This window comes from Corvus moneduloides, chromosome 4 (assembly GCF_009650955.1).
Source record: "Corvus moneduloides isolate bCorMon1 chromosome 4, bCorMon1.pri, whole genome shotgun sequence".
Lineage (NCBI taxonomy): Eukaryota > Metazoa > Chordata > Aves > Passeriformes > Corvidae > Corvus > Corvus moneduloides.
Genome location: NC_045479.1, coordinates 74,527,310 through 74,545,077, shown reverse-complemented (window position 1 = coordinate 74,545,077; position 17,768 = coordinate 74,527,310). Strand labels below are relative to the sequence as shown.

Here is a 17,768-nt window from a genome sequence, read left to right as displayed (position 1 = left end):
ATGAACACGGATGTCACCCACTACACCAGGCTGCTCCAGGCCCATCCAGCTCAGCCCAAGAAACTGCCTGGGATAGGGCAAGCACCATCAGAAAAGTGAAAAACCATGTGGTAGGTACTTACAAGGAGGGGAAAAAGAAAATGAAAAAACCAAACCAAACCAAACCTTGTTGAGCTTTTGATGGGGTACCCTTCCTTCTCGGACCAGGGTAAAAGAGCAGAGGAGGCTGCTGTTCTGCTAAGTTCTTTATTTCACAGTCTCACAGCTGTCTTGAAGGCAGAGTTCAAGGGGGTTACATGATAAAGCCAAGCAGTGGCAGCAACAGCAGGCAAAACCAGCTTCTTCTCTATGTTCTATATGCTCCATATATTTTTTCTTACAGAAGTGTGGATTATATTTGTTAACTGACCAATAAGATTAATACATGATTCTAGTTTTTCTTTTCTTAACCTATCCTGGCCTAATTCTAACAGTCATAAGCCTTACACAAGTACTACATAGGTATTACACAGATTTGAGTATGCAGTTTCTATCGGCTCTTATTGTTTATGTGAACACTCCATCTAAAAAATGTGAACAGTGTAATTCTACCTAGATTTTGTCTAAAGTAAAGAATTCTGTGAAAAGGTAACACTGCTGCAGTAAGAACTGTGTTTAAGGTCTGTGCTACAGCTTTTTCATGTTTAAGGCACTTAGCATCTATTTCTACCGAAGTTAAAAATCTGTATTTCTATTTCACTTTGGTGTGACTTCATGTATCTCAGCTTGTCCAAAGGTTTTAATTCAACCCCCGTGCTTTGGCTTCCCTCTGGGCCTGAATCCAGAGGAGCTTTCACTCCAACACAAACCCACTTTGATAAGAGCCCTCAAAGCAGAACTACCTGTGACATTCCATAAGGCTTCCTTGGAGACCAAAAATCAGTTTTGACACTGTCTCCTGCATCCAACACCAAGTGCTTCAACCTCAGGTCTCTGATAAAGTTTGCTGGACAGCTTTAGATTTGCACAATAAACCCTCTGTCTGGGGCAATGGACTGCCCAGTCTGAGCACCTGTGCTCAGGTACAGCCTCAGGGCCAGGGCAGTGTCAAGGTGACACCTGGCAGCTACCTGAATCACGGAGGCTGTGAGGTGGCATCACTCTGTGACAATCCTGCTGTCACGAGTTCTCTGCACTGGCAATGTTCAAAGGGGCCCTTTCCCAAATGTAACCACTGCAAGTTAGTAGGAAAAAACACCAAAACTTTAAAAATGGGAAGTGTGAGCCAGGAATTACCAGTTAATGACATTCCCAAGTAATATCCAAAAAGGAACGTGCAACATGAAAGAGAAAAGGTGAAAAATAGTGAAGTTTAATAGTTAAAAGAAAAACACATAGATCTGAGCTAAACCTCCAGGAATCAACAAAACAACTGATGCAATGTCAATAAAGTATCAACAACACTGGGGACAGCAGCTCTCAGACCTGTGTGAAGACACACAAGATCCTGAGCAGATCCACTCTGGACACTGCTGAGGACAGGGACAGCAGTGATGTCCCGCAGATCCCTGGCTCTGTACCTGGAACAGAACAATGACCATTTGATCCCAGACAGGAGGAGGAGAGAACACAAACACAGGTGAGTTTAACCACGGCAGCTCTGGGCAGTGCTTTCCACAACAGAGCATTGTCAGTCACTACCCAACACCTCACAGAATTCTGGAAGCACCTAGAAAGTCCCTGCCTTGGATCTGTGACGTACCACGGCACTGGTGAATCTCGGCTCAGCTTTCCTGCCCCAAGCACAGCACTGCATGCCTTCCCCAGCCCGAGCATTTGGGATTGCCCAAAAGAAATTCCCACAGTACAACAAGGCACTGTAACTAAAACGGCAGCACTGTAAGGAGCCCGCAGGGATATGGCGTAAATGGACTGAAACCCCGTCCAGGAACACATCTCACACAGCATCCCAGAGAGAAACACAAATCAGCCCGCCAGGACCTGGCTCTGTACCTCCCAACCAAGCCCTCCTGCACCACCTTATCATCATTCCATCACATATATGGATAATTCAGTGTCTTTGTCCATCCCACTTCCCAAGGACACAGAACTGCCCCAGCACCCAGTGAGGCCATGGACACTGAGGGTTCCCAGCTGCCCTCAGGTGTTTTGTCACAAAGTCTCACATGAAGAGCTATTAGCAAAGCTCTTCACTTCCCAGCCTGGCTGCAGGTGAGCGAGGACAGGACAGTTCATCTTGCCCTGCTGATACCTTTCTTCATGCTCTTTTTCCTTCTTTTCTCCCTAAGGCACTGTGGGAACAGCCAGCAGGAGAACATGAGGCTTCCCATCAGCAAACCCAGGCCAATCCGATCTGGAACAAGCAACCCATCCTTCACCTGGCCCTTGACAAACTCACCTGTCCTGTTCACACCCAAACAAACTCAAGCGGCCAGTGAGCTGCATGGCCAGACCCTCTGTAGGGGAATTCCTCCTACAGCACGCCAGTATCTGCCTGTTACACCAATAATGTGATCCCAGGCAGTGCAACCTAATCTCATGCAGCACAATGTGCACAAGGCCTTTGCTCTCCCACACTCCCTAAACCACAGCACAGCTCTGTGTCTGGTGCCCCAAGAGAGTGCCCACACATGTTGCCAGGTCAGCAAACCAAACCCTACCACAGGTAACTCAGGTCACCTCTGCCTCCTCTGCCCTGAGCACGCGGTGCACACGCTCCTCGGCGCTGTAGTACAGCTGCCCGCGGCGGAGCCGGGGCTCGTCCTGCTCGTACCAGCGCTGCTCATCGAACTCAGGGAAAAAAAAGGCAATTTCTCTGCTGGCTGAGGCAGGTGAGTCTGTCAAAAGAGAAGAAAAGGCAATGAGAGAGAGAGATGCCAGTCTGCCACCACAAACACGCCAAAGGCACCTGGCTAGGCTACACCTGGCCAGATGTGCGTGGGGTGTGCAGAAGGGAACAAATCATTCATTTGGAGCCCCAGAACTAAAGCAAAGGCAGACAAAGCACCATCATTACTGCCTCCCCAAGTGCCATCCAAGAATGCCAGGCCTACCTGAGCCATGGGTCGTGTTCCTGGTGTCCGTGAGGCCGTAGGCACCTCGAATGGAGTCTGGGTCACTGTGTCGGGCTCGGAACACTTTAGTGGGTCCCATCAGGGATCTCCATAGAGGGACAGCATTCTCGTGGGCCAGGATGTAAGCCCACATGGGGCCACTGGGGCAACGGCCCAGGAAGAACAGGAGAAAAGATGAAGAAGCGCTCATTACAAACAGGTTATTCGTCCTTACGAACCTGCACAGTACGGCTGCCACGGGCTGCCATGCCGGGCCCTGGCCTGCCAGGCCATGGGGAGGGGCACGAACCTGCCACGGCACCGACGCCACGGCGTTGGCACTGGTGACCTACTCCAAATGATGACCTCCACCACCTCCGGGGGTGCCACCCACCAGGTACCGCTGCTGTCACATTAGGGCAGCATCCCGACACTCCTCCTGCTATGGCCAGAGCTTCCCACCTCCGCACATCCCAGCGAGCCCCTCCACACACGGGTCACCTGCAACGCGGGGCTTCCCCGCGCCCCGCACACCCGCGGCAGGTACCTGGCCATGAACTCCACCAGCCGCTGGTAGAAGAAACGCCCTGCGAAGAGACATAGACCGAGTCGGCACCGGCCCATGTGCACCGGCCCAAGTCAGCATCCCGCTCTAGCAGCCCCTGAGTCCCGCTCGTACCTGCGTGCTCCCGGTAGAAGCGGCGGCTCTGCTCCGGGCCGCACCGCAGCTCCTTGGCGCGGACAATGAGGAACCGGTGACGGAGGATGGCGGCGTGCACAGCCTGCGGGAAGAGGAGGCGCTGGGGCGGGGAGGGAGGGCGAGCCGTGGCGAGGCCTGCTGCGCCCTGCTGTGCCCGGCCCGGCCCGGTCCTGCCCTGCCCGGCCCGGCCCGGTCCTGCCCGGCCGTCGCTCACCTCGTGCACGAGCGGATGGGCCGCAGCGTCCGGCTTGAGCAGCGCCAGAGTCAACTGCAGCCGCCGCGCGCCACCGCGCGGGGCCGCCATGGCCAGGCCGCAGCGGCGCGGCCGAGGCGCCGGCGCAGAGAGGGCAGGGCAGGGGTCAGAGGCTACGGGCGGGGAGGGGCCGGGGTCCGAGGGCGGCGGGGCCGGGATGGGGCAGAGGGCCGGGATGGGGCGGGACCGGGACAGAGGGCCGGGATGGGGCAGAGGGCCGGGATGGGGCGGGGCCGGGACAGAGGGCCGGGATGGGGCGGGGCCGGGGTGGGGCGGGGCCGGGGCAGAGGGCCGGGATGGGGCAGAGGGCCGGGATGGGGCGGGGCCGGGGCAGAGGGCCGGGATGGGGCGGGGCCGGGGTGGGGCGGGGCCGGGGCAGAGGGCCGGGATGGGGCAGAGGGCCGGGATGGGGCGGGGCCGGGGCAGAGGGCCGGGATGGGGCGGGGCCGGGATGGGGCGGGGCCGGGGCAGAGGGCCGGGATGGGGCGGGGCCGGGATGGGGCGGGACCGGGACTCATCGCGCGGCACGGAGGACGCGCAGGCGCTGCCATGGCGACGGCGGCGGAGGAGCGCGGCGGGGACGGGGCCCGGGAGGAAGCCCCGGATGGGACCCGCGATGAGGCCGCGGCCGGCGCTGAGGAGACGGTGAAGATCATCTGCCTGGGCGACAGCGCCGTGGGCAAGTCCAAGTGCGTGGGGCGCGGAGGGCCCCGCGGGGGCGGGCGGGGGCAGCGGCGGGTCCCGCGGGCTCACGGCGGCGCGTGCTCTCTCCGCAGGCTGCTGGAGCGGTTCCTGCTCGACGGCTTGTATCCTTGGGAGCGGGGGAGCGGGGGAGCGCTGCAGGCACGACGGGAAGCGGCGTCGGCTTGGCCCGGTGGTCGCGGCGGAACGGGGTCTGCACCTCTCCGTCGGCTCCTTAACGCGCCGCAGTCGCCCCCAGCAGTTTTCCACGTTCGCCCTGACGCTGTACCAGCACCGCGCCCGGGTGGGCGGGCAGGAGGTCCGCGTGGGTGAGTAGGGCCAGGGGGGGCATGCCGTGTTCCCGGGGACTGGCGGTGCCATGGCGGAGGGAACAGCTGGGAACTGGAGATCCCCTTGGATCTTGGTCTGGATCTTGCTTAGGGGTTTTGATAGACTACAACATCCTGACAGAACTGGTGCCCTTCTGTGACGCGGCTGCAGGTGCAAAGTGACTGCCATCATCCCCCTGGGCTTGGAAAAGTGTTGGGCACTGTCCCCGCAATGTCCGGGGCTCTGAGCTGGAGAGACAGGGATTGGATGGATGAATGGAGAATCGGGGGATGAAAAATGGTCTGGATGACCACATGGAGTCACTGGTCATGGCTCGTTGTCCTTGTGGAGACCTGGACAAGTGGGGGCCCTCAGGGGTCCCTCAGGGTCAGGGTTGGGGCTGGCACTGTTCAACATCTTTGTTGTGACATAGACAGTGAATGCAAATGTGGTCTGATAGGGACCTGTCTGTATCTGGGCAGTTTAAGAAGGTCACTGTCCAACAGGTCTGACACAGTGTCAGTGCAAAGGAATCCCTAAGGAAACTGGTTTGTTTGGCTTTGGGTACAGTGCCACGCTTGGGTCCAGCTGACAAGAGTTGTGACTACATTGAGGTGCTTAACTGAAGCTATTCAAATGTATACAGCAAACCAGACTCAGATGTGAGCCTACAAACCCAGTGAGGGGTGGGGGATCTCCACCTGAGCTGCATCAACAGCAAAAGGCATGGTCATGTCCAGGTTTGTCTCATGATATCTGGTGTACACAGAACTTCAGGGACTGGGACCTGTTTGCCTCTGGCTGACTTACCTTCAGCACTTCAGAGTGAGTCCTGCCCCTGGGAGAGCAGAGTCAGATGTCTGCAAGAGGAGCTGGAGCATTTCCCACAGCAAGGCCCTGGCTGACCATCACTGGGCCAGAAACCAGCAGTGTCCAGCAGTTTCTGCAGTTTTAGGCAGTTTCCCATTGTCATCCCTAGAGACAGTGCCAGACATTGCTACTGCTCTTTGCACTTCTGCCTGTCTTGGTCCTGCTGTCCCATAAAACTCGTGTCACTGATGGCTTCTCCTTTGTTGATGGCCAGTGCCAGCACAGCCCACAGCTGAGCCCAACTAAGAAAAGATCCCAGTTTGGCACAATTTCTTAACCCTGGATTGTTTCAGATTGGTGAGGTGAAACTCAATTTATGTCCCTGAGCAGGTGGGCTGGGCTTTTCCCCTTGGGTGTAAGTTGTGAGAAGAACAGAGCTTGGTGAGTTGTGTCATTCTGAGCTGTTCTTGCATTACAGACTTCTGGGACACGGCAGGCCAGGAACGCTTCCAGAGCATGCATGCCTCCTACTACCACCAGGCCCACGCCTGCATCATGGTGAGGGAGTCTCAGCTGGGATCCATGGGATTTGGGCTCAGAATAGTCTCAGCAACACTTGGCCTTTGTGTTACTTTTATGGTTACACTGCTGTGTGTTCCTTGTCTCTTCCAGTGGTTTACAAAACTTTCCTAGATTATTCTTTCTTCTCTCACCAGATAAACCCCCTGTAGATGGACCTGGTTAGCTCTGGTCTGTCTCTCCTGGTAACACTTTCCTCTATCCTCTGGCTCTGATGTCTTCTCAATGTCCTCATGTTTGCCCCTGTTCCCAGTTTCCTTGGCTCCTCACCTGCTCAGATCTCCTGGTTTGTCCTGTCGCTCTCACTTTCCACTGTTCCTCACCACTTGGGAGCACCAGTCATTTTCACTGGTGGTTTAGTTGTCAGAACAGAGGAGGCCACATCTTACCCTGCTTGGCACAAACTGTTCCCAGTGCCTGCTCCCTCTGTGGGGTGGCAGGGACTTGTCACAGGACACAGTGACAGTGTAAAGGACATCAAGGGGCTGTTTCCTGCTGGCTGGGCTTGGGGATACTGTCCCTTTGTCTTTCACCATTTCTAATAACACCCAGTTCCCTTTGTCGTGTCTTCCTGGGAACATTCTGGATTCTGTCCTTTGTTGGTCAGAGCTGCCTGAGCTTGGCCCCACAGAGTGATCAGAGCTGTCCTGGGTCAGTCAGAGCTGTCCTGGGCTGGCCCCGGGATAGGTGGTTCTCTTTTGGAAGGTGTTCGATGTGCAGCGGAAGGTCACCTACAAGAACCTAAACAGCTGGTACAAGGAGCTGAGGGAATTCCGCCCAGAGATTCCATGCATCGTAGTGGCCAACAAGATTGATGGTGAGTGTCCCTTCTGCTCCCAGCTTGCCAGGGTTGTGGTGGGATTCGCTCCTGTCCTGACTGAGAACAAATGTCCCTTGTCTGTTGGGTCCAGAGATTTCCTGAGTCCTCCAGGGCTGGATACTATGCTGACCTCACCTGCTGTCTCACAGGTGCCTGTCCTGTGTCGCCAGCAGTTAAAAGTGCAAATTTGATCCATTTCAGTTTTATTCAAGTGATGTTCTTCCAGTTCTGTCCTTACCACACTGCCCATTCTATCCAGCAAGAACCCAAAAGTGGCTGGAACAACACCTGGTCAAAAATGGCAGCAAAAGGAGGCAAAAGCTGTTCTGTAGCTTCCCTGGACCAGTCAGGGATGGCCTTGGTGCTGCTCCTTCAGCCTGCACAGGCTCCTGTGTGCTGATGTGTCTCAATGCACCTGCTGACAAAACTGTTCACCTGGCTCTGCAGGAGGCTGGAAGGTTCCCTCTCATGAGGAATGCTAGCCAGCCGTTCATGATTGCTGTCGCTGGGGCTGTGGCTTGTCTGGGTCAGCAGTGGCTGACGTTACACAGAAGACACCCACCTTCTGGACCTCCTGCCGTGTCTGACTGACCATGTCTTCTTTGTCTGCCTCAGTGGATATGAAGGTGACCCAGAAAAGCTTCAATTTTGCCCGGAAGTTCAGTTTGCCCTTTTACTTCGTGTCTGCTGCTGATGGCACCAACGTGGTGAAGGTGAGATGGGCGTTCAACTGCTGGGCTTGGTGTCCATGAGGCCCCTCGGCAGCCCAGGGGCTCGGGGGCTGCTGTGAGAGCAGGAAACGGTCCATCATTTCAGCTCCATGTGAGAAGCTGGTGGCTATGGAGAGTTGCAGAGGGTTTTTTTTCCTTGGGATGTGGGAACAGTCTCCATCTGCTACAGGAACTCAATGCCCATGTGCCCCATCCTGTGAGTGACGGGCCTTGTCCTTCCCACCAGCTCTTCAACGACGCCATCAGGCTGGCCGTGGCTTACAAACAGCACTCGGGAGACTTCATGGACGAGGTCCTGCGGGAGCTGAAGGTAGGGAAGCCTCTGTCCCTGCTTCTCCTGAAGGATGAGCAGTTCTGCTCTTTTTCCCCTGTGGCAAAGGGGGGACACTACGCAGCACGGGAAGCTTTGCCCTCTGGTGATCCCGGGGGCTTTGTGTGCTGCTCATGTCTGGGCTGGGGGGGGGGAAAGTGGGAACCATCACCAGAGCTCTCAGTGCCCTAGGTGGAGTCTAAAAGAGCCACAGCAGATACTGTTGTTGCAGTCTCTGTCACTTCTCAGCAGTTCCTTGTCCTGCTCCTTTCCAGAGCTTTGACCTGCAGAAGACAAGCAAGGATTTCTTGGATGAAGGGAAGAGCTGCACTGAAGAGGAGCCCCCATCTGCCTAGGCCTGGACCCTGAGCCTGGTTTTCCCTTGGCTCTGGATCTCTGGGGCCTGCACACAGGACAGTGATGTTTCTCGTGCCCTAGAGATGTGGTGATGGGCAGCTGGGCCTCTTCCCTTCTTGTGGGAGCCTGTCTGGGCAGGATCTTCATTGGCTCAGCCCTCACTACTGCACATTTCACTCAGGGGAGGGATGGGAGAATCCACATGATTCCACATGGATCATTGCTCATTCCTACTGCTCCTTCAGGACAAAGCTGGCTGGGAGAGGTGAGCCATCTTGGACCTGCAGGAAGGATCCTGCCCAGATGCTGTAGTGGTTCCTGCTGCAGAAAGCAAACACTAAAGCATATTTTTTACAAAGCTATGAGATGACATCCTTCTTGCACTGCTGCCATAAGGAGGCACGTCCCAGGTGGTATAAGGCCACGGGCCAGCCCTGCCTGGTCACAGCTGAGCCAGTGCTGCCTCTGTCCACCCCTGACCTCTGCCACAACATTCCTGGGCTCCCGTCCCTGTTCTGCCCCAGAACAGCCAGATCCCATGGGCTGCTGAGCGCAGGAAGTTTCTCCTTTCAGGTCCCTACAGCTGACACAGGTGGGCTCACACCCATGGGCTGGTTCTGTCCCAGCTTGTTGGATCTGGCCATGGCTCTTGTCTGTGTGTGTGTGCACGCACAAGATGCTGCATTCCAGGGAGCTGGACACACACACACTCTTAGACATTCATGGAATCATGGAAAGGTTTGGTTTGAAAGGGACCTAAAAGGCCATCTCATTCCAACCCCCTGCCATGGGCAGGAACACCTTCCACTGTCCCAGGTTGCTCCAAGCCCCGTCCAACCTGGCCTTGGACACTTCCAGGGATCCAGGGGCAGCCACAGCTTCTCTGGGCAACCTGTGACAGGGCCTCACCACCCCCTGAGTAAAAACTCCTTCCCAACACCTCATCCAAATCTCCCCTCCTCTAGATATAAACCACTCCTTGTCCTGTCAGGACCCGCCCGTGCAAAAAGCCGCTCTCCCCCATTATAACCTGCTTCAGGCACTGGAAGGGGCACTGAGGTTTCCCTAGAGCCCTCTGCAGGCTGAAGAATGAATGTGAAGCGCACAGCAGATGGACAGACAGAGCAGGGACTCTCCGAGCCCGCGGGTGCACTGAGCAGGGCTGAAAACAAGGTTAATGGTGAACACAGAAACTTTACTTCAACACCTCAGTCACGTCAGCATCGGCGTGGCCCCAGCGGAGCAGCATGGGCAGGACAGAGAAGCTTCTGGCCCCAAGGCTACCTTTGGCCCAGCAGGAAATGCCGTGGTCCACTGTAGCCCTGGCTCCTGCTCGTCCCGCTGCTGCTCAAGCCTTTTTGTCCTTCAGGAACTGCAGGAACTCCTGCAGCAGATTCCGGAATTGCACCAGGATCTGGTGTGGGAATGCCATGGGCATTAACGTGCCTGAGGATGTCAGCGCTGGTCTCAGGCTGTACTCAGGGGTCAAGCTGATGTCTTCCTCTGGTGCTGGTTTCAGACGCTGCTCAGGGGCCGAGGTGACGACTGGCTCTGGTGCTGGACCGGCTCTTTCTGCTGGGCTCAGGCCCGTCTGGAGCAGGATCCAGTTGTAGAAGTGCTGAGTGGAGGTGTAGATCCCGGGGTGCCGGGCTCTCTCACAGCCTCTGCCCCAGCTGCTCATTCCCACGAGCCAGAAGTAGTCGGCTTCGTTGTCCTTGCAGACGAGGGGACCCCCGCTGTCCCCCTGCGGCAGGAGAGGGGGCTCAGGGGCTGTGGGGGGCTGCTGCCAGCACCAGGGCTGGCTCCTCTCTCCCAGCCCCTGTCAGGTCCGCACTCCCGGCACGGGAAGGCTCTGCTCAGGGGCCGGAGCCTCCAGGCCCTCGGCTGGGAGCAGCTTGGGGGCTCTCCCATCTCTGCACATTGGTCCCAGATGTGCGGAGGACAAACGTTCCAGGGTCACATCCTCGCTTTGGGTCTGCTGGGGACACTGGATGGACTTTGTGGGCAGGACCAGGCCTTGGGGACAAGGGGACATAGGACAGAGACCTGCAGATGGGGAAGGGCAGCCCCAGGACACTGGACAGGGATGGGAGGATGGGAAAGGACAGCCCCGGGACACGGACCCGTGAGCGGGGAAGGGTGGGGTGGACACAGGACAGGCTGGGCTGTGTTTGGGCTGTGTTCCTACCTGGCAGGTGTCGATGCTGCCCTGGGGGTACCCTGCACACAGGTTGTCAAGATGAACGGCCCCCGCATACCATGGGCTGCTGTTGCAGAGCTCCGTGTCCATGAGGTGGACCTTGGACTCCTGCAGCACCATGCCCGATCCCTGAGCTGTGGGCACAGAGGGGAATGAGCCCCCAGCAGCTCGGTACCCATCCTCTCCCCTGCCTGGGGTGAATCCCTACCCCGGGCCTGGCTCTGCCCCTTCTCTGGGACTGGCTTTGCCCCTTCTCCATGGAGCGACGGTGTCCAGCTGTGTCCCTGCTGTTGGCTCTGGGGGAGGGGCCAGACCCATCTCTCCAGAGGCTTCACAGAGTCACGGAATTGTTCAGGTGGGAAGGAACCTTACAGCTCATCCTGTTCCACGCCCCGCCTTGGGCGAGGACTCTTTCCCCCAGCCCGGGCTGCTCCGAGCCCCGGCCCCGCTGACGTCCTGCAGCCGGACCCTGTCTGTGGCCAGCCCATGTCCCTGGGGTGCCCAGTCCGTGTTCCCAGGGTGCCCAGCTCACCCTCGGCGCACACATCTTGTTTGGGAACCCACCTTTGGCAAAATCCCAGCCGGCGATGTAGCAGGATTTCAGCTCGGAGACCCTGAGCGAGGCGTCGGGCACACAGCCCAGCTGGATGTAGTCGCTGCACTCCACGGGCTGGTCCAGCTCCACCAGGGCGATGTCGTTCCTCGCCGTGGCAGCCACGTAGTGCTGGTGCACCAGGAGCCTCTGGATGTGGCGCACCTTGGACTCGGGGCCCGGCTGAGTCAGGTCTGTGGTCCCAATCACCACCTCCCACGTGGAGACGCCCCTGGAGAGCAGATGGAGAGAGGGGTGACAGGGAGCAGAGCCACAGGCTGCAGCAGCCCAGCATTTCCCGGCCTTCTGCTTCCCAAGGCAGAGAGAGAAGCAGAGAGGAAAGAGCCAGGATGGAAGTGGCATGTGGTGCTGTGACCTGGCCACCTGCCCGTGCTCGGGGGACATCTCTGTCCGGCTCCTCCTTACCCGCCCCTGGCGAAGCAGTGTGCAACTGTGAGGACCCACTGGGAGCTGAGGAGGACACCTGAACACATGTGCCACGTGCCGTTCTCCCAGGTGGCCTGGATGCTGACGATGCCAGGCCAGGCCCCTGGCTGGACACTGGTGCCACCCTCAGCACCAGATGTGCCATCAGCAGAAGCCATAGAGTCGTAGTCGAGAACTCCAGAGCTGTGGTCAGATGCCATGGGCCGGAGCCCGCAGGTCCCTCTGGAAGCACAAAGCCATCAGTGTTCTGCTCGGTGGCTGCTGCTGCTCAGGCTGAAGGTCCCACCCGGTGCTGAGGGCAGCAGGGCCAGAGAACCCCAAGGGGCATCTGTCTCCCCCAGTTCTGCCAGGGAAGCCCCCAAGTGTTCCTCGAGCTCCCTCCCAGCCCCTGGGGCCGCTCACCTACAGGTATCCCAGGTGCCGCCCACGGGCCCAACCAGGGCCAGCAGGACGAGCAGCCCCAGCAGAGCCATCGGTGCCAGTGCAGGTGGCAGTGGCCAGGATTGCGGTGTCACCTCCAGTGCGGCCACCGACACAGCGGCCACAGGCTTCGTGGTGCTCACAGTGCCCCAGCCCAGGGCCGCTGTCACAGAGGGGCCGGTTCTGTGTGCTGGCCATGGCAGGGAGGGGCAGCACAGAGTCATAGAGGCATGGAATGGTCTGGGTGGAAGGGACTCTTAACGACTACCTAGTGCCATCCCTGTCATGGGCAGGGACACCTTCCACTATCCCAGGGTGCTCCAAGCCCCGTCCAGCCTGGCCTTGAACACTTGCAGGGATCCAGGGGCAGCCACAGCTTCCCTGAGCAACCTGTGCCAGGGCCTCCTCACCCTCCCAGTCAGAAATTCCTTCCCAACACCTCATCTAAACCTGCCCACCTTCAGCTTAAGGCCATTTTTCCTGTGTCCTATCACTACATGCTCTCGTCCAAAGTACCCTTCCAGCCTTTTTCTAAGCCCCCTTTAAGTACTGGAAGGGGCACCAAAGTCTCCCTGGAACCTTCTGTTCTCCAGGCTGACCGGCCATAACTCAGCCTGTCATGCCCTTCTTCCCACCCTGAATGAGTATTTAAAATGTTGTGATCCTTGCTGTAAAACAGCGGTGCTCTGCTAGTTCACCTACATTCACCTTTTACATATGTTTATTTACATCCATTTCAGAAAGGCATCTGACTTTGATTAAATACCTTACTAATTGAAAGTTTCATTTTTTTGCTCTGTAATTTCTTGAAGTATTTTGTGGGAGGATGGCTGAGGGTAAAAAGATAACAGTATGAAATTATAGGGGAAAATACAGTTGCAGCTCTCTGGATGGAAGGCGGTCAGCACACCTGACCTCCCTCACACAACACAATCCAAGAGAATCCCCTGCTGCCCATGCTATGGGATAAGCCCAGGACAAAGGGGTTCTGGGCAGGATCGTGTCCAGACCCCCATCCACCAGCACCCCCAAATCCTTCTCCCAGGGCTCCTCCCTCTGCTCATTCCCAGCCTGGATTGATTCCAAAGGTTGCCCCAGACGCAGCATCTGCACTTGGTCTTGTCAAACCTCATGAGGTTCCCATGGGCCACCACTTGAGCCCATCCAGGTCCCTCAGGGGGAGACCTGCCCCACTCAGCTTGGTGTCACCTGCAAACCTGCTGGTGGTGCCCTCCACCCCTTCATCCTTGTCATTAACAAAGATACTAAATTATTCCTGCACATCTGTGATCCCAGGTTCTCCCTTCCCTTTTGGGTGGGACATCACAGGGGTGTTGGACAGAGCGTGGCCAGCATGTCAGGGAGCTCATCCTGCCCCTCTGTCCTGCCCAGGTGAGGGAGGCCGTACCTGGACTGTTGTGTTCAGTCCTGGGCTCCACAACTCAGGAAAGACAAGGAGCTGCTGGAGAGGGTCAAGGAGGCCACAAAGATGATTCAGGGTCTGGAGCATGTCGGTGATGAGGAGAGACTGCAGGAGCTGGGCCTGGTTAGTCTGGAGAAGGCTGAGAAAGGATTCCATCAATCCACACAAATATCCCTTCAATCTACAGAAATCTCTGAGGGGATACCATCAATCCATACAAATATCTCAAACACAGAATCACACAGAACCACAGAATCAATTACATTGGAGAAGCCCTCCTAGACCATTGAGTCCACCCTATGCCTGGTCTCCACCCTGTCAACCAGACCAGAGCACTGAGTGCCACGTTCAGTCTTGGACACCTCCAGAGATTGGGACTCCATGGGGCAGCCCCTTCCAATGGCTTACCACCCTTTTCATGAAGAAATTTTTCTTCATGTCGAACCTGAACCTCTTGTGGCATAACTTGAGGCTGTTCCCTCTTGTCGTGTCCCTTGTTCCCTGGGAGGCTGACCCTCACCTGGCTCCACCCTCCTGTCAGGGAGTTCTGGAGAGTGAGAAGGTCCCCCCCGAGCCTCCTTTTCTCCAGGCTGAGCCTCTCCAGCTCCCTCGGCTGCTCCTCATAGGATTCACCCTCTAGACCCTTCCCCAGCTACACTGCCCTTCTCTGGACACACTCCAGCCGCTCAATGTCCTTCTTGAACTGAGGGGCTGAGAACTGGGCACAGGACTTGAGGTGTGGCCTCACCAATGCCAAGTTCAGGGGGACAATCACTTCCCAACCCATTCATTTTTCGTCACATAGGGACAGGCTGCTCCTGCACCTTCAAGGTTTCTTTCTTAATGTATGCCCAGCTTTCCTGGGACCCTTTGTTTTTAAGGGTTGCTTCCCAAGGCACTTTCTAAATCAGTGTCCCAAATAGGCTGAAATTCGCCCTCTGAAAGTCCAGGGTAGAGGTTTTGTTGACACACCTTCTTACTTCACCAAGGATTGAGAACTCCTTCATTTCATGGTCACTGTGCCCAAGATGGCCCTGACCACCACATGTTCCAGCAGCCCTTCTCAGTCTGCAAACAGCAGGTCCAGCGGGCCCCCCTGCCTTGGTCAGCTGCTCACCTACCGCATCCGAAGTTCTCTTCCACACATTCCAGGAACCTCTCAGACTGTCTCCTCTCCACCATGTTGTTTCCAGCAGACATCCAGCAGGTTAAAGGCTCCCACAAGAACAAGGGCTGGCAACCATGAAATATCAGCCAGCACTTTAGAAAATAATTCATCCGCCTCTTCATCCTGGTTGGGCGGTCTAGAACAGACTCCCGCAAGGCTATCTGCCTTACCTGCCTTCCCCTTGATTCTCACCCATGACCCAGCGAACTTATCGTCACTGCCACAAAGCTCAAGACAGTCAAAACACTCCCTAACATACAGAGTCATCACACCACCTCTCCTTCCTCGCCTGTGACGGCAACTATGTCAGAGCTTTGCTGCTGCACGATGGCCTCCAGCTCCTCCTGTATGTTGCCCACACTGCTGCATTGGTGTAGATGCACTTCAGCTAGGCTATCGATTTCTCCCCAGCATTGGCCTGCTGCCCGCAGGTTCATCTCTAGTGAGCGTGGTCTCATCCCCTTCTCTCTTCAAACCTAGTTTAAAGCCCTCTCAATCAGCCCTGCCACAGGCTGGAACCCTTTTGCCTCTTCTAGAGAGGTGAATCCCATCTGTCTCCAGCCTGGTGCCATACAAACCACCTCATGACCAAAAAACCCAAAACTCCACCAATGGCACCAGTCTTTAAGCCACTTTTTCATCTCATGGGTTTTCCTGATCATTTTGGCATTCATTCCTACTACCAAAGGAATCAAGACCACCACCTCTGCTCTTGTCCCTTCAACCAGGCAACCCAGTGCCTTGAAGTCCTTTTCTGTTACCCTGGTACTTTTCTCATCAACCTCATCCCTGCCAACGAGGACAACGAGCAGTGGGCAGCAATTGGTGGGCTGAATTAGTCCAGAGAGCCTCCCAGCAATATCCCTTGCCTGGCCCCCAGGGCGGTAGGAGACTCCCCTGTGGGATGGGTCTGGTTGGCATACAGGGTCCTCAGTTCCCCTCAGAAGTGTCACCGACTGCAACTACCCTTCTTTTTTTCTTAATACCCGTAGTTGTGATCTGATTGACTGCACTGATCTGGGATACCTTCCAGGTAGACCTTCTTCTTCACTCTCACCTGCCTGACCCTCAAAATACAGGACCTTGTATCTGTTCTGTAAGGGCACCTGGGAAGGCGAGGGAAGCCAGTTCTTCTACCTCCCCAAGCAGGGACATGTTTCCATTCCCCAGCTTTTAAGTATCCTCTTGCCTGATGGCAAGAGGGTCAGGGCCACTCTGACTCTTCCTGAGCTTCCATCCACTGCATTTCTCTCCTGGATGGAAGGGTGCAACTCCACCAGGCTATTTCTCCTTTGCATTCCCTGATACTCCTCAGCCTCTCCACCTTCTCTTTAAGACCCTTCACCCATTCACAGCACATACAGGTGTCATTTCCACTGTCCTCCAGTAGTAACAGTAGGCTCAGACACTCCCTGCAGCCGGAGACCTGGACAGCTGCATGTTTCCTGGGGAGCTCTGTCTGGGTCTGCGTGTTCTTGCCAGCAATGGCTTTTGTCAGTGTGTAAACTACTGCTGGGTCTAACCAAGTTGGACAAGAGAAAAAAACAACCCCCACGAGGTGTGCTCACCTCAGGAGCCAGGAGGGTGTCTGTGCACTCCTACACACCCTCCTGCTTGAACTGCCATGCCATGTCCTGCTGCTGCTCCACGTCCTATTTGCCTGCCCCAGCCACGATGCTTTGGGTCACTTGCACTGCTCGGAGCCATTTTAATCTCCCGTGCTGCTCCTGGCAATGCCCTCTCTGTGCCTGACTGGCTGCCAGAGCTCCTGAGTCCACATGGGGCTTTGGACTGCTGCTCACGTGTCCACACAAATCTCTCACTTGAGGGGATTGCACCAATCCATACAAATATGTGCAGGGTGATCCCACCAATCCCCACAAATCTCCCCAGGGTATGAGGATGGTGCCAGACCCAGCCTGGTACCCAGTGACAGGATGAGGAGCCATGCCCTGAACTCCAACACTCCCACTGCCAGCTCAGCATGAGGCAGAACTTCCCTCCATCACGGAAGGGCTAAGCCCTGAGACAGCTGCCCGAGGAAGGTGCGGGGTCTCCCTCCATGGAGACATCCCAACCCACCTGGGCAAGTGTCACCTGCTTCAGGTGACCCTGCCTGGGCAGGGGCTGGGCTGGATCATCACCAGAGGGCCCCTTCCACTCCAGCTGGGATTCTGTGTGTGATAAATGTGTGTGTGTGTGTGTGACATGCGTGTGACACCTGTATGTGAGACACCTGCGTGGCCTGTGTGTGATACCCCTGGGTGTGTGACACCTGTGTCCGTGTCCACCTGTGTCCACCCTTGCCCACCCACCATTGTGTGTCCCCAGCATGGCCACCACCCAGGCCCCCCAGAGATGTGAGCTCCCCCTCAACTCCCCCAAGCCTCAGGGACCTCTCCAGGCATCACCCCTGTCCCCAGGGGCACAGCATGGGCCGCTGAGGGGGCGGGAGGGGGTATGGGGACATGCGGGATGGGAACAGAAACATGGGGGCAGGGCTGGGTGGATGGAGCCCCCAGGCTCTCAGACCAATGCCCCTCAGGCCCTGGGGATCACTGTGGGTGCAGGGGATCATCCCTGCTGTCCCCCCTGAGGTTGGGGGTTATGGGGGGGTCTCAGGGTGCTCCTGTGCCCTAAGCCCTCCATGTCTCTGTCCCCCCATGTCCCATAGCATGTTCCTGCGCCACATCCCTGAGTCCCCTCCATTTCTGTCCCCACTGTGCCCCACAGCTTGTCCCTCCCATGCCCCCATCCCTCACAGCAGCCCACAGAGCAGAGCAGACAATGAGTGGTGTCAGCACACACATGTTGGGGACACTGTGGGGGGGGACACATGGGGGACACAAGTGACAATTGGGCACCGGGGGGTACAATAAATAACAACCTTCCTC

At 56.7% G+C, this 17,768-nt stretch overlaps 3 protein-coding genes across 9 annotated transcripts; 1 reads left to right on the top strand and 2 right to left on the bottom strand.

Moving 5' to 3' along the window:
- Positions 1–1,329: 1,329 nt before the first annotated feature.
- Positions 1,330–4,107, bottom strand: NME6 (NME/NM23 nucleoside diphosphate kinase 6). 4 transcript variants are annotated; one of them, XM_032107188.1, is made up of 7 exons: positions 3,968–4,107; positions 3,733–3,835; positions 3,601–3,640; positions 3,054–3,214; positions 2,684–2,837; positions 1,716–1,825; positions 1,330–1,564 (listed from the first exon to the last, which is right to left on the bottom strand). In XM_032107188.1, exons 1-7 carry the CDS (start codon positions 4,055–4,057, stop codon positions 1,434–1,436), a joined length of 789 nt encoding a protein of 262 aa, XP_031963079.1. In that variant the 5' UTR covers positions 4,058–4,107; the 3' UTR covers positions 1,330–1,433. The 4 variants fall into 4 exon arrangements, with proteins under 4 accessions (XP_031963079.1, XP_031963075.1, XP_031963077.1 ...); XM_032107184.1 differs by lacking the exon at positions 1,716–1,825 and having other exon boundaries at positions 1,330–1,559; positions 2,680–2,837; positions 3,968–4,105; XM_032107187.1 differs by lacking the exon at positions 1,716–1,825 and having other exon boundaries at positions 1,472–1,559; positions 2,661–2,837; positions 3,968–4,105.
- Positions 4,108–4,503: 396 nt separating this feature from the next.
- LOC116442878 (rab-like protein 2A) lies at positions 4,504–8,986 on the top strand. 2 transcript variants are annotated; one of them, XM_032106490.1, is made up of 8 exons: positions 4,504–4,695; positions 4,783–4,812; positions 4,937–5,016; positions 6,306–6,385; positions 7,112–7,223; positions 7,842–7,939; positions 8,127–8,267; positions 8,543–8,986. In XM_032106490.1, exons 1-8 carry the CDS (start codon positions 4,556–4,558, stop codon positions 8,621–8,623), a joined length of 762 nt encoding a protein of 253 aa, XP_031962381.1. In that variant the 5' UTR covers positions 4,504–4,555; the 3' UTR covers positions 8,624–8,986. The 2 variants fall into 2 exon arrangements, with proteins under 2 accessions (XP_031962381.1, XP_031962382.1); XM_032106491.1 differs by having other exon boundaries at positions 4,507–4,695; positions 8,184–8,267.
- Positions 8,987–9,798: 812 nt separating this feature from the next.
- Positions 9,799–17,668, bottom strand: LOC116442877 (acrosin-like). Of its 3 annotated transcripts, none has more exons than XM_032106489.1 (5): positions 13,692–17,668; positions 11,843–12,085; positions 11,389–11,648; positions 10,813–10,958; positions 9,799–10,368 (listed from the first exon to the last, which is right to left on the bottom strand). In XM_032106489.1, the coding sequence occupies exons 2-5, from the start codon at positions 12,061–12,063 to the stop codon at positions 9,973–9,975; spliced, it is 1,023 nt and encodes a 340-aa protein (XP_031962380.1). In that variant the 5' UTR covers positions 12,064–12,085; positions 13,692–17,668; the 3' UTR covers positions 9,799–9,972. The 3 variants fall into 3 exon arrangements, with proteins under 3 accessions (XP_031962380.1, XP_031962378.1, XP_031962379.1); XM_032106487.1 differs by lacking the exon at positions 13,692–17,668 and adding an exon at positions 12,266–12,601; XM_032106488.1 differs by lacking the exons at positions 11,843–12,085; positions 13,692–17,668 and adding an exon at positions 12,266–12,601.
- Positions 17,669–17,768: the final 100 nt, after the last annotated feature.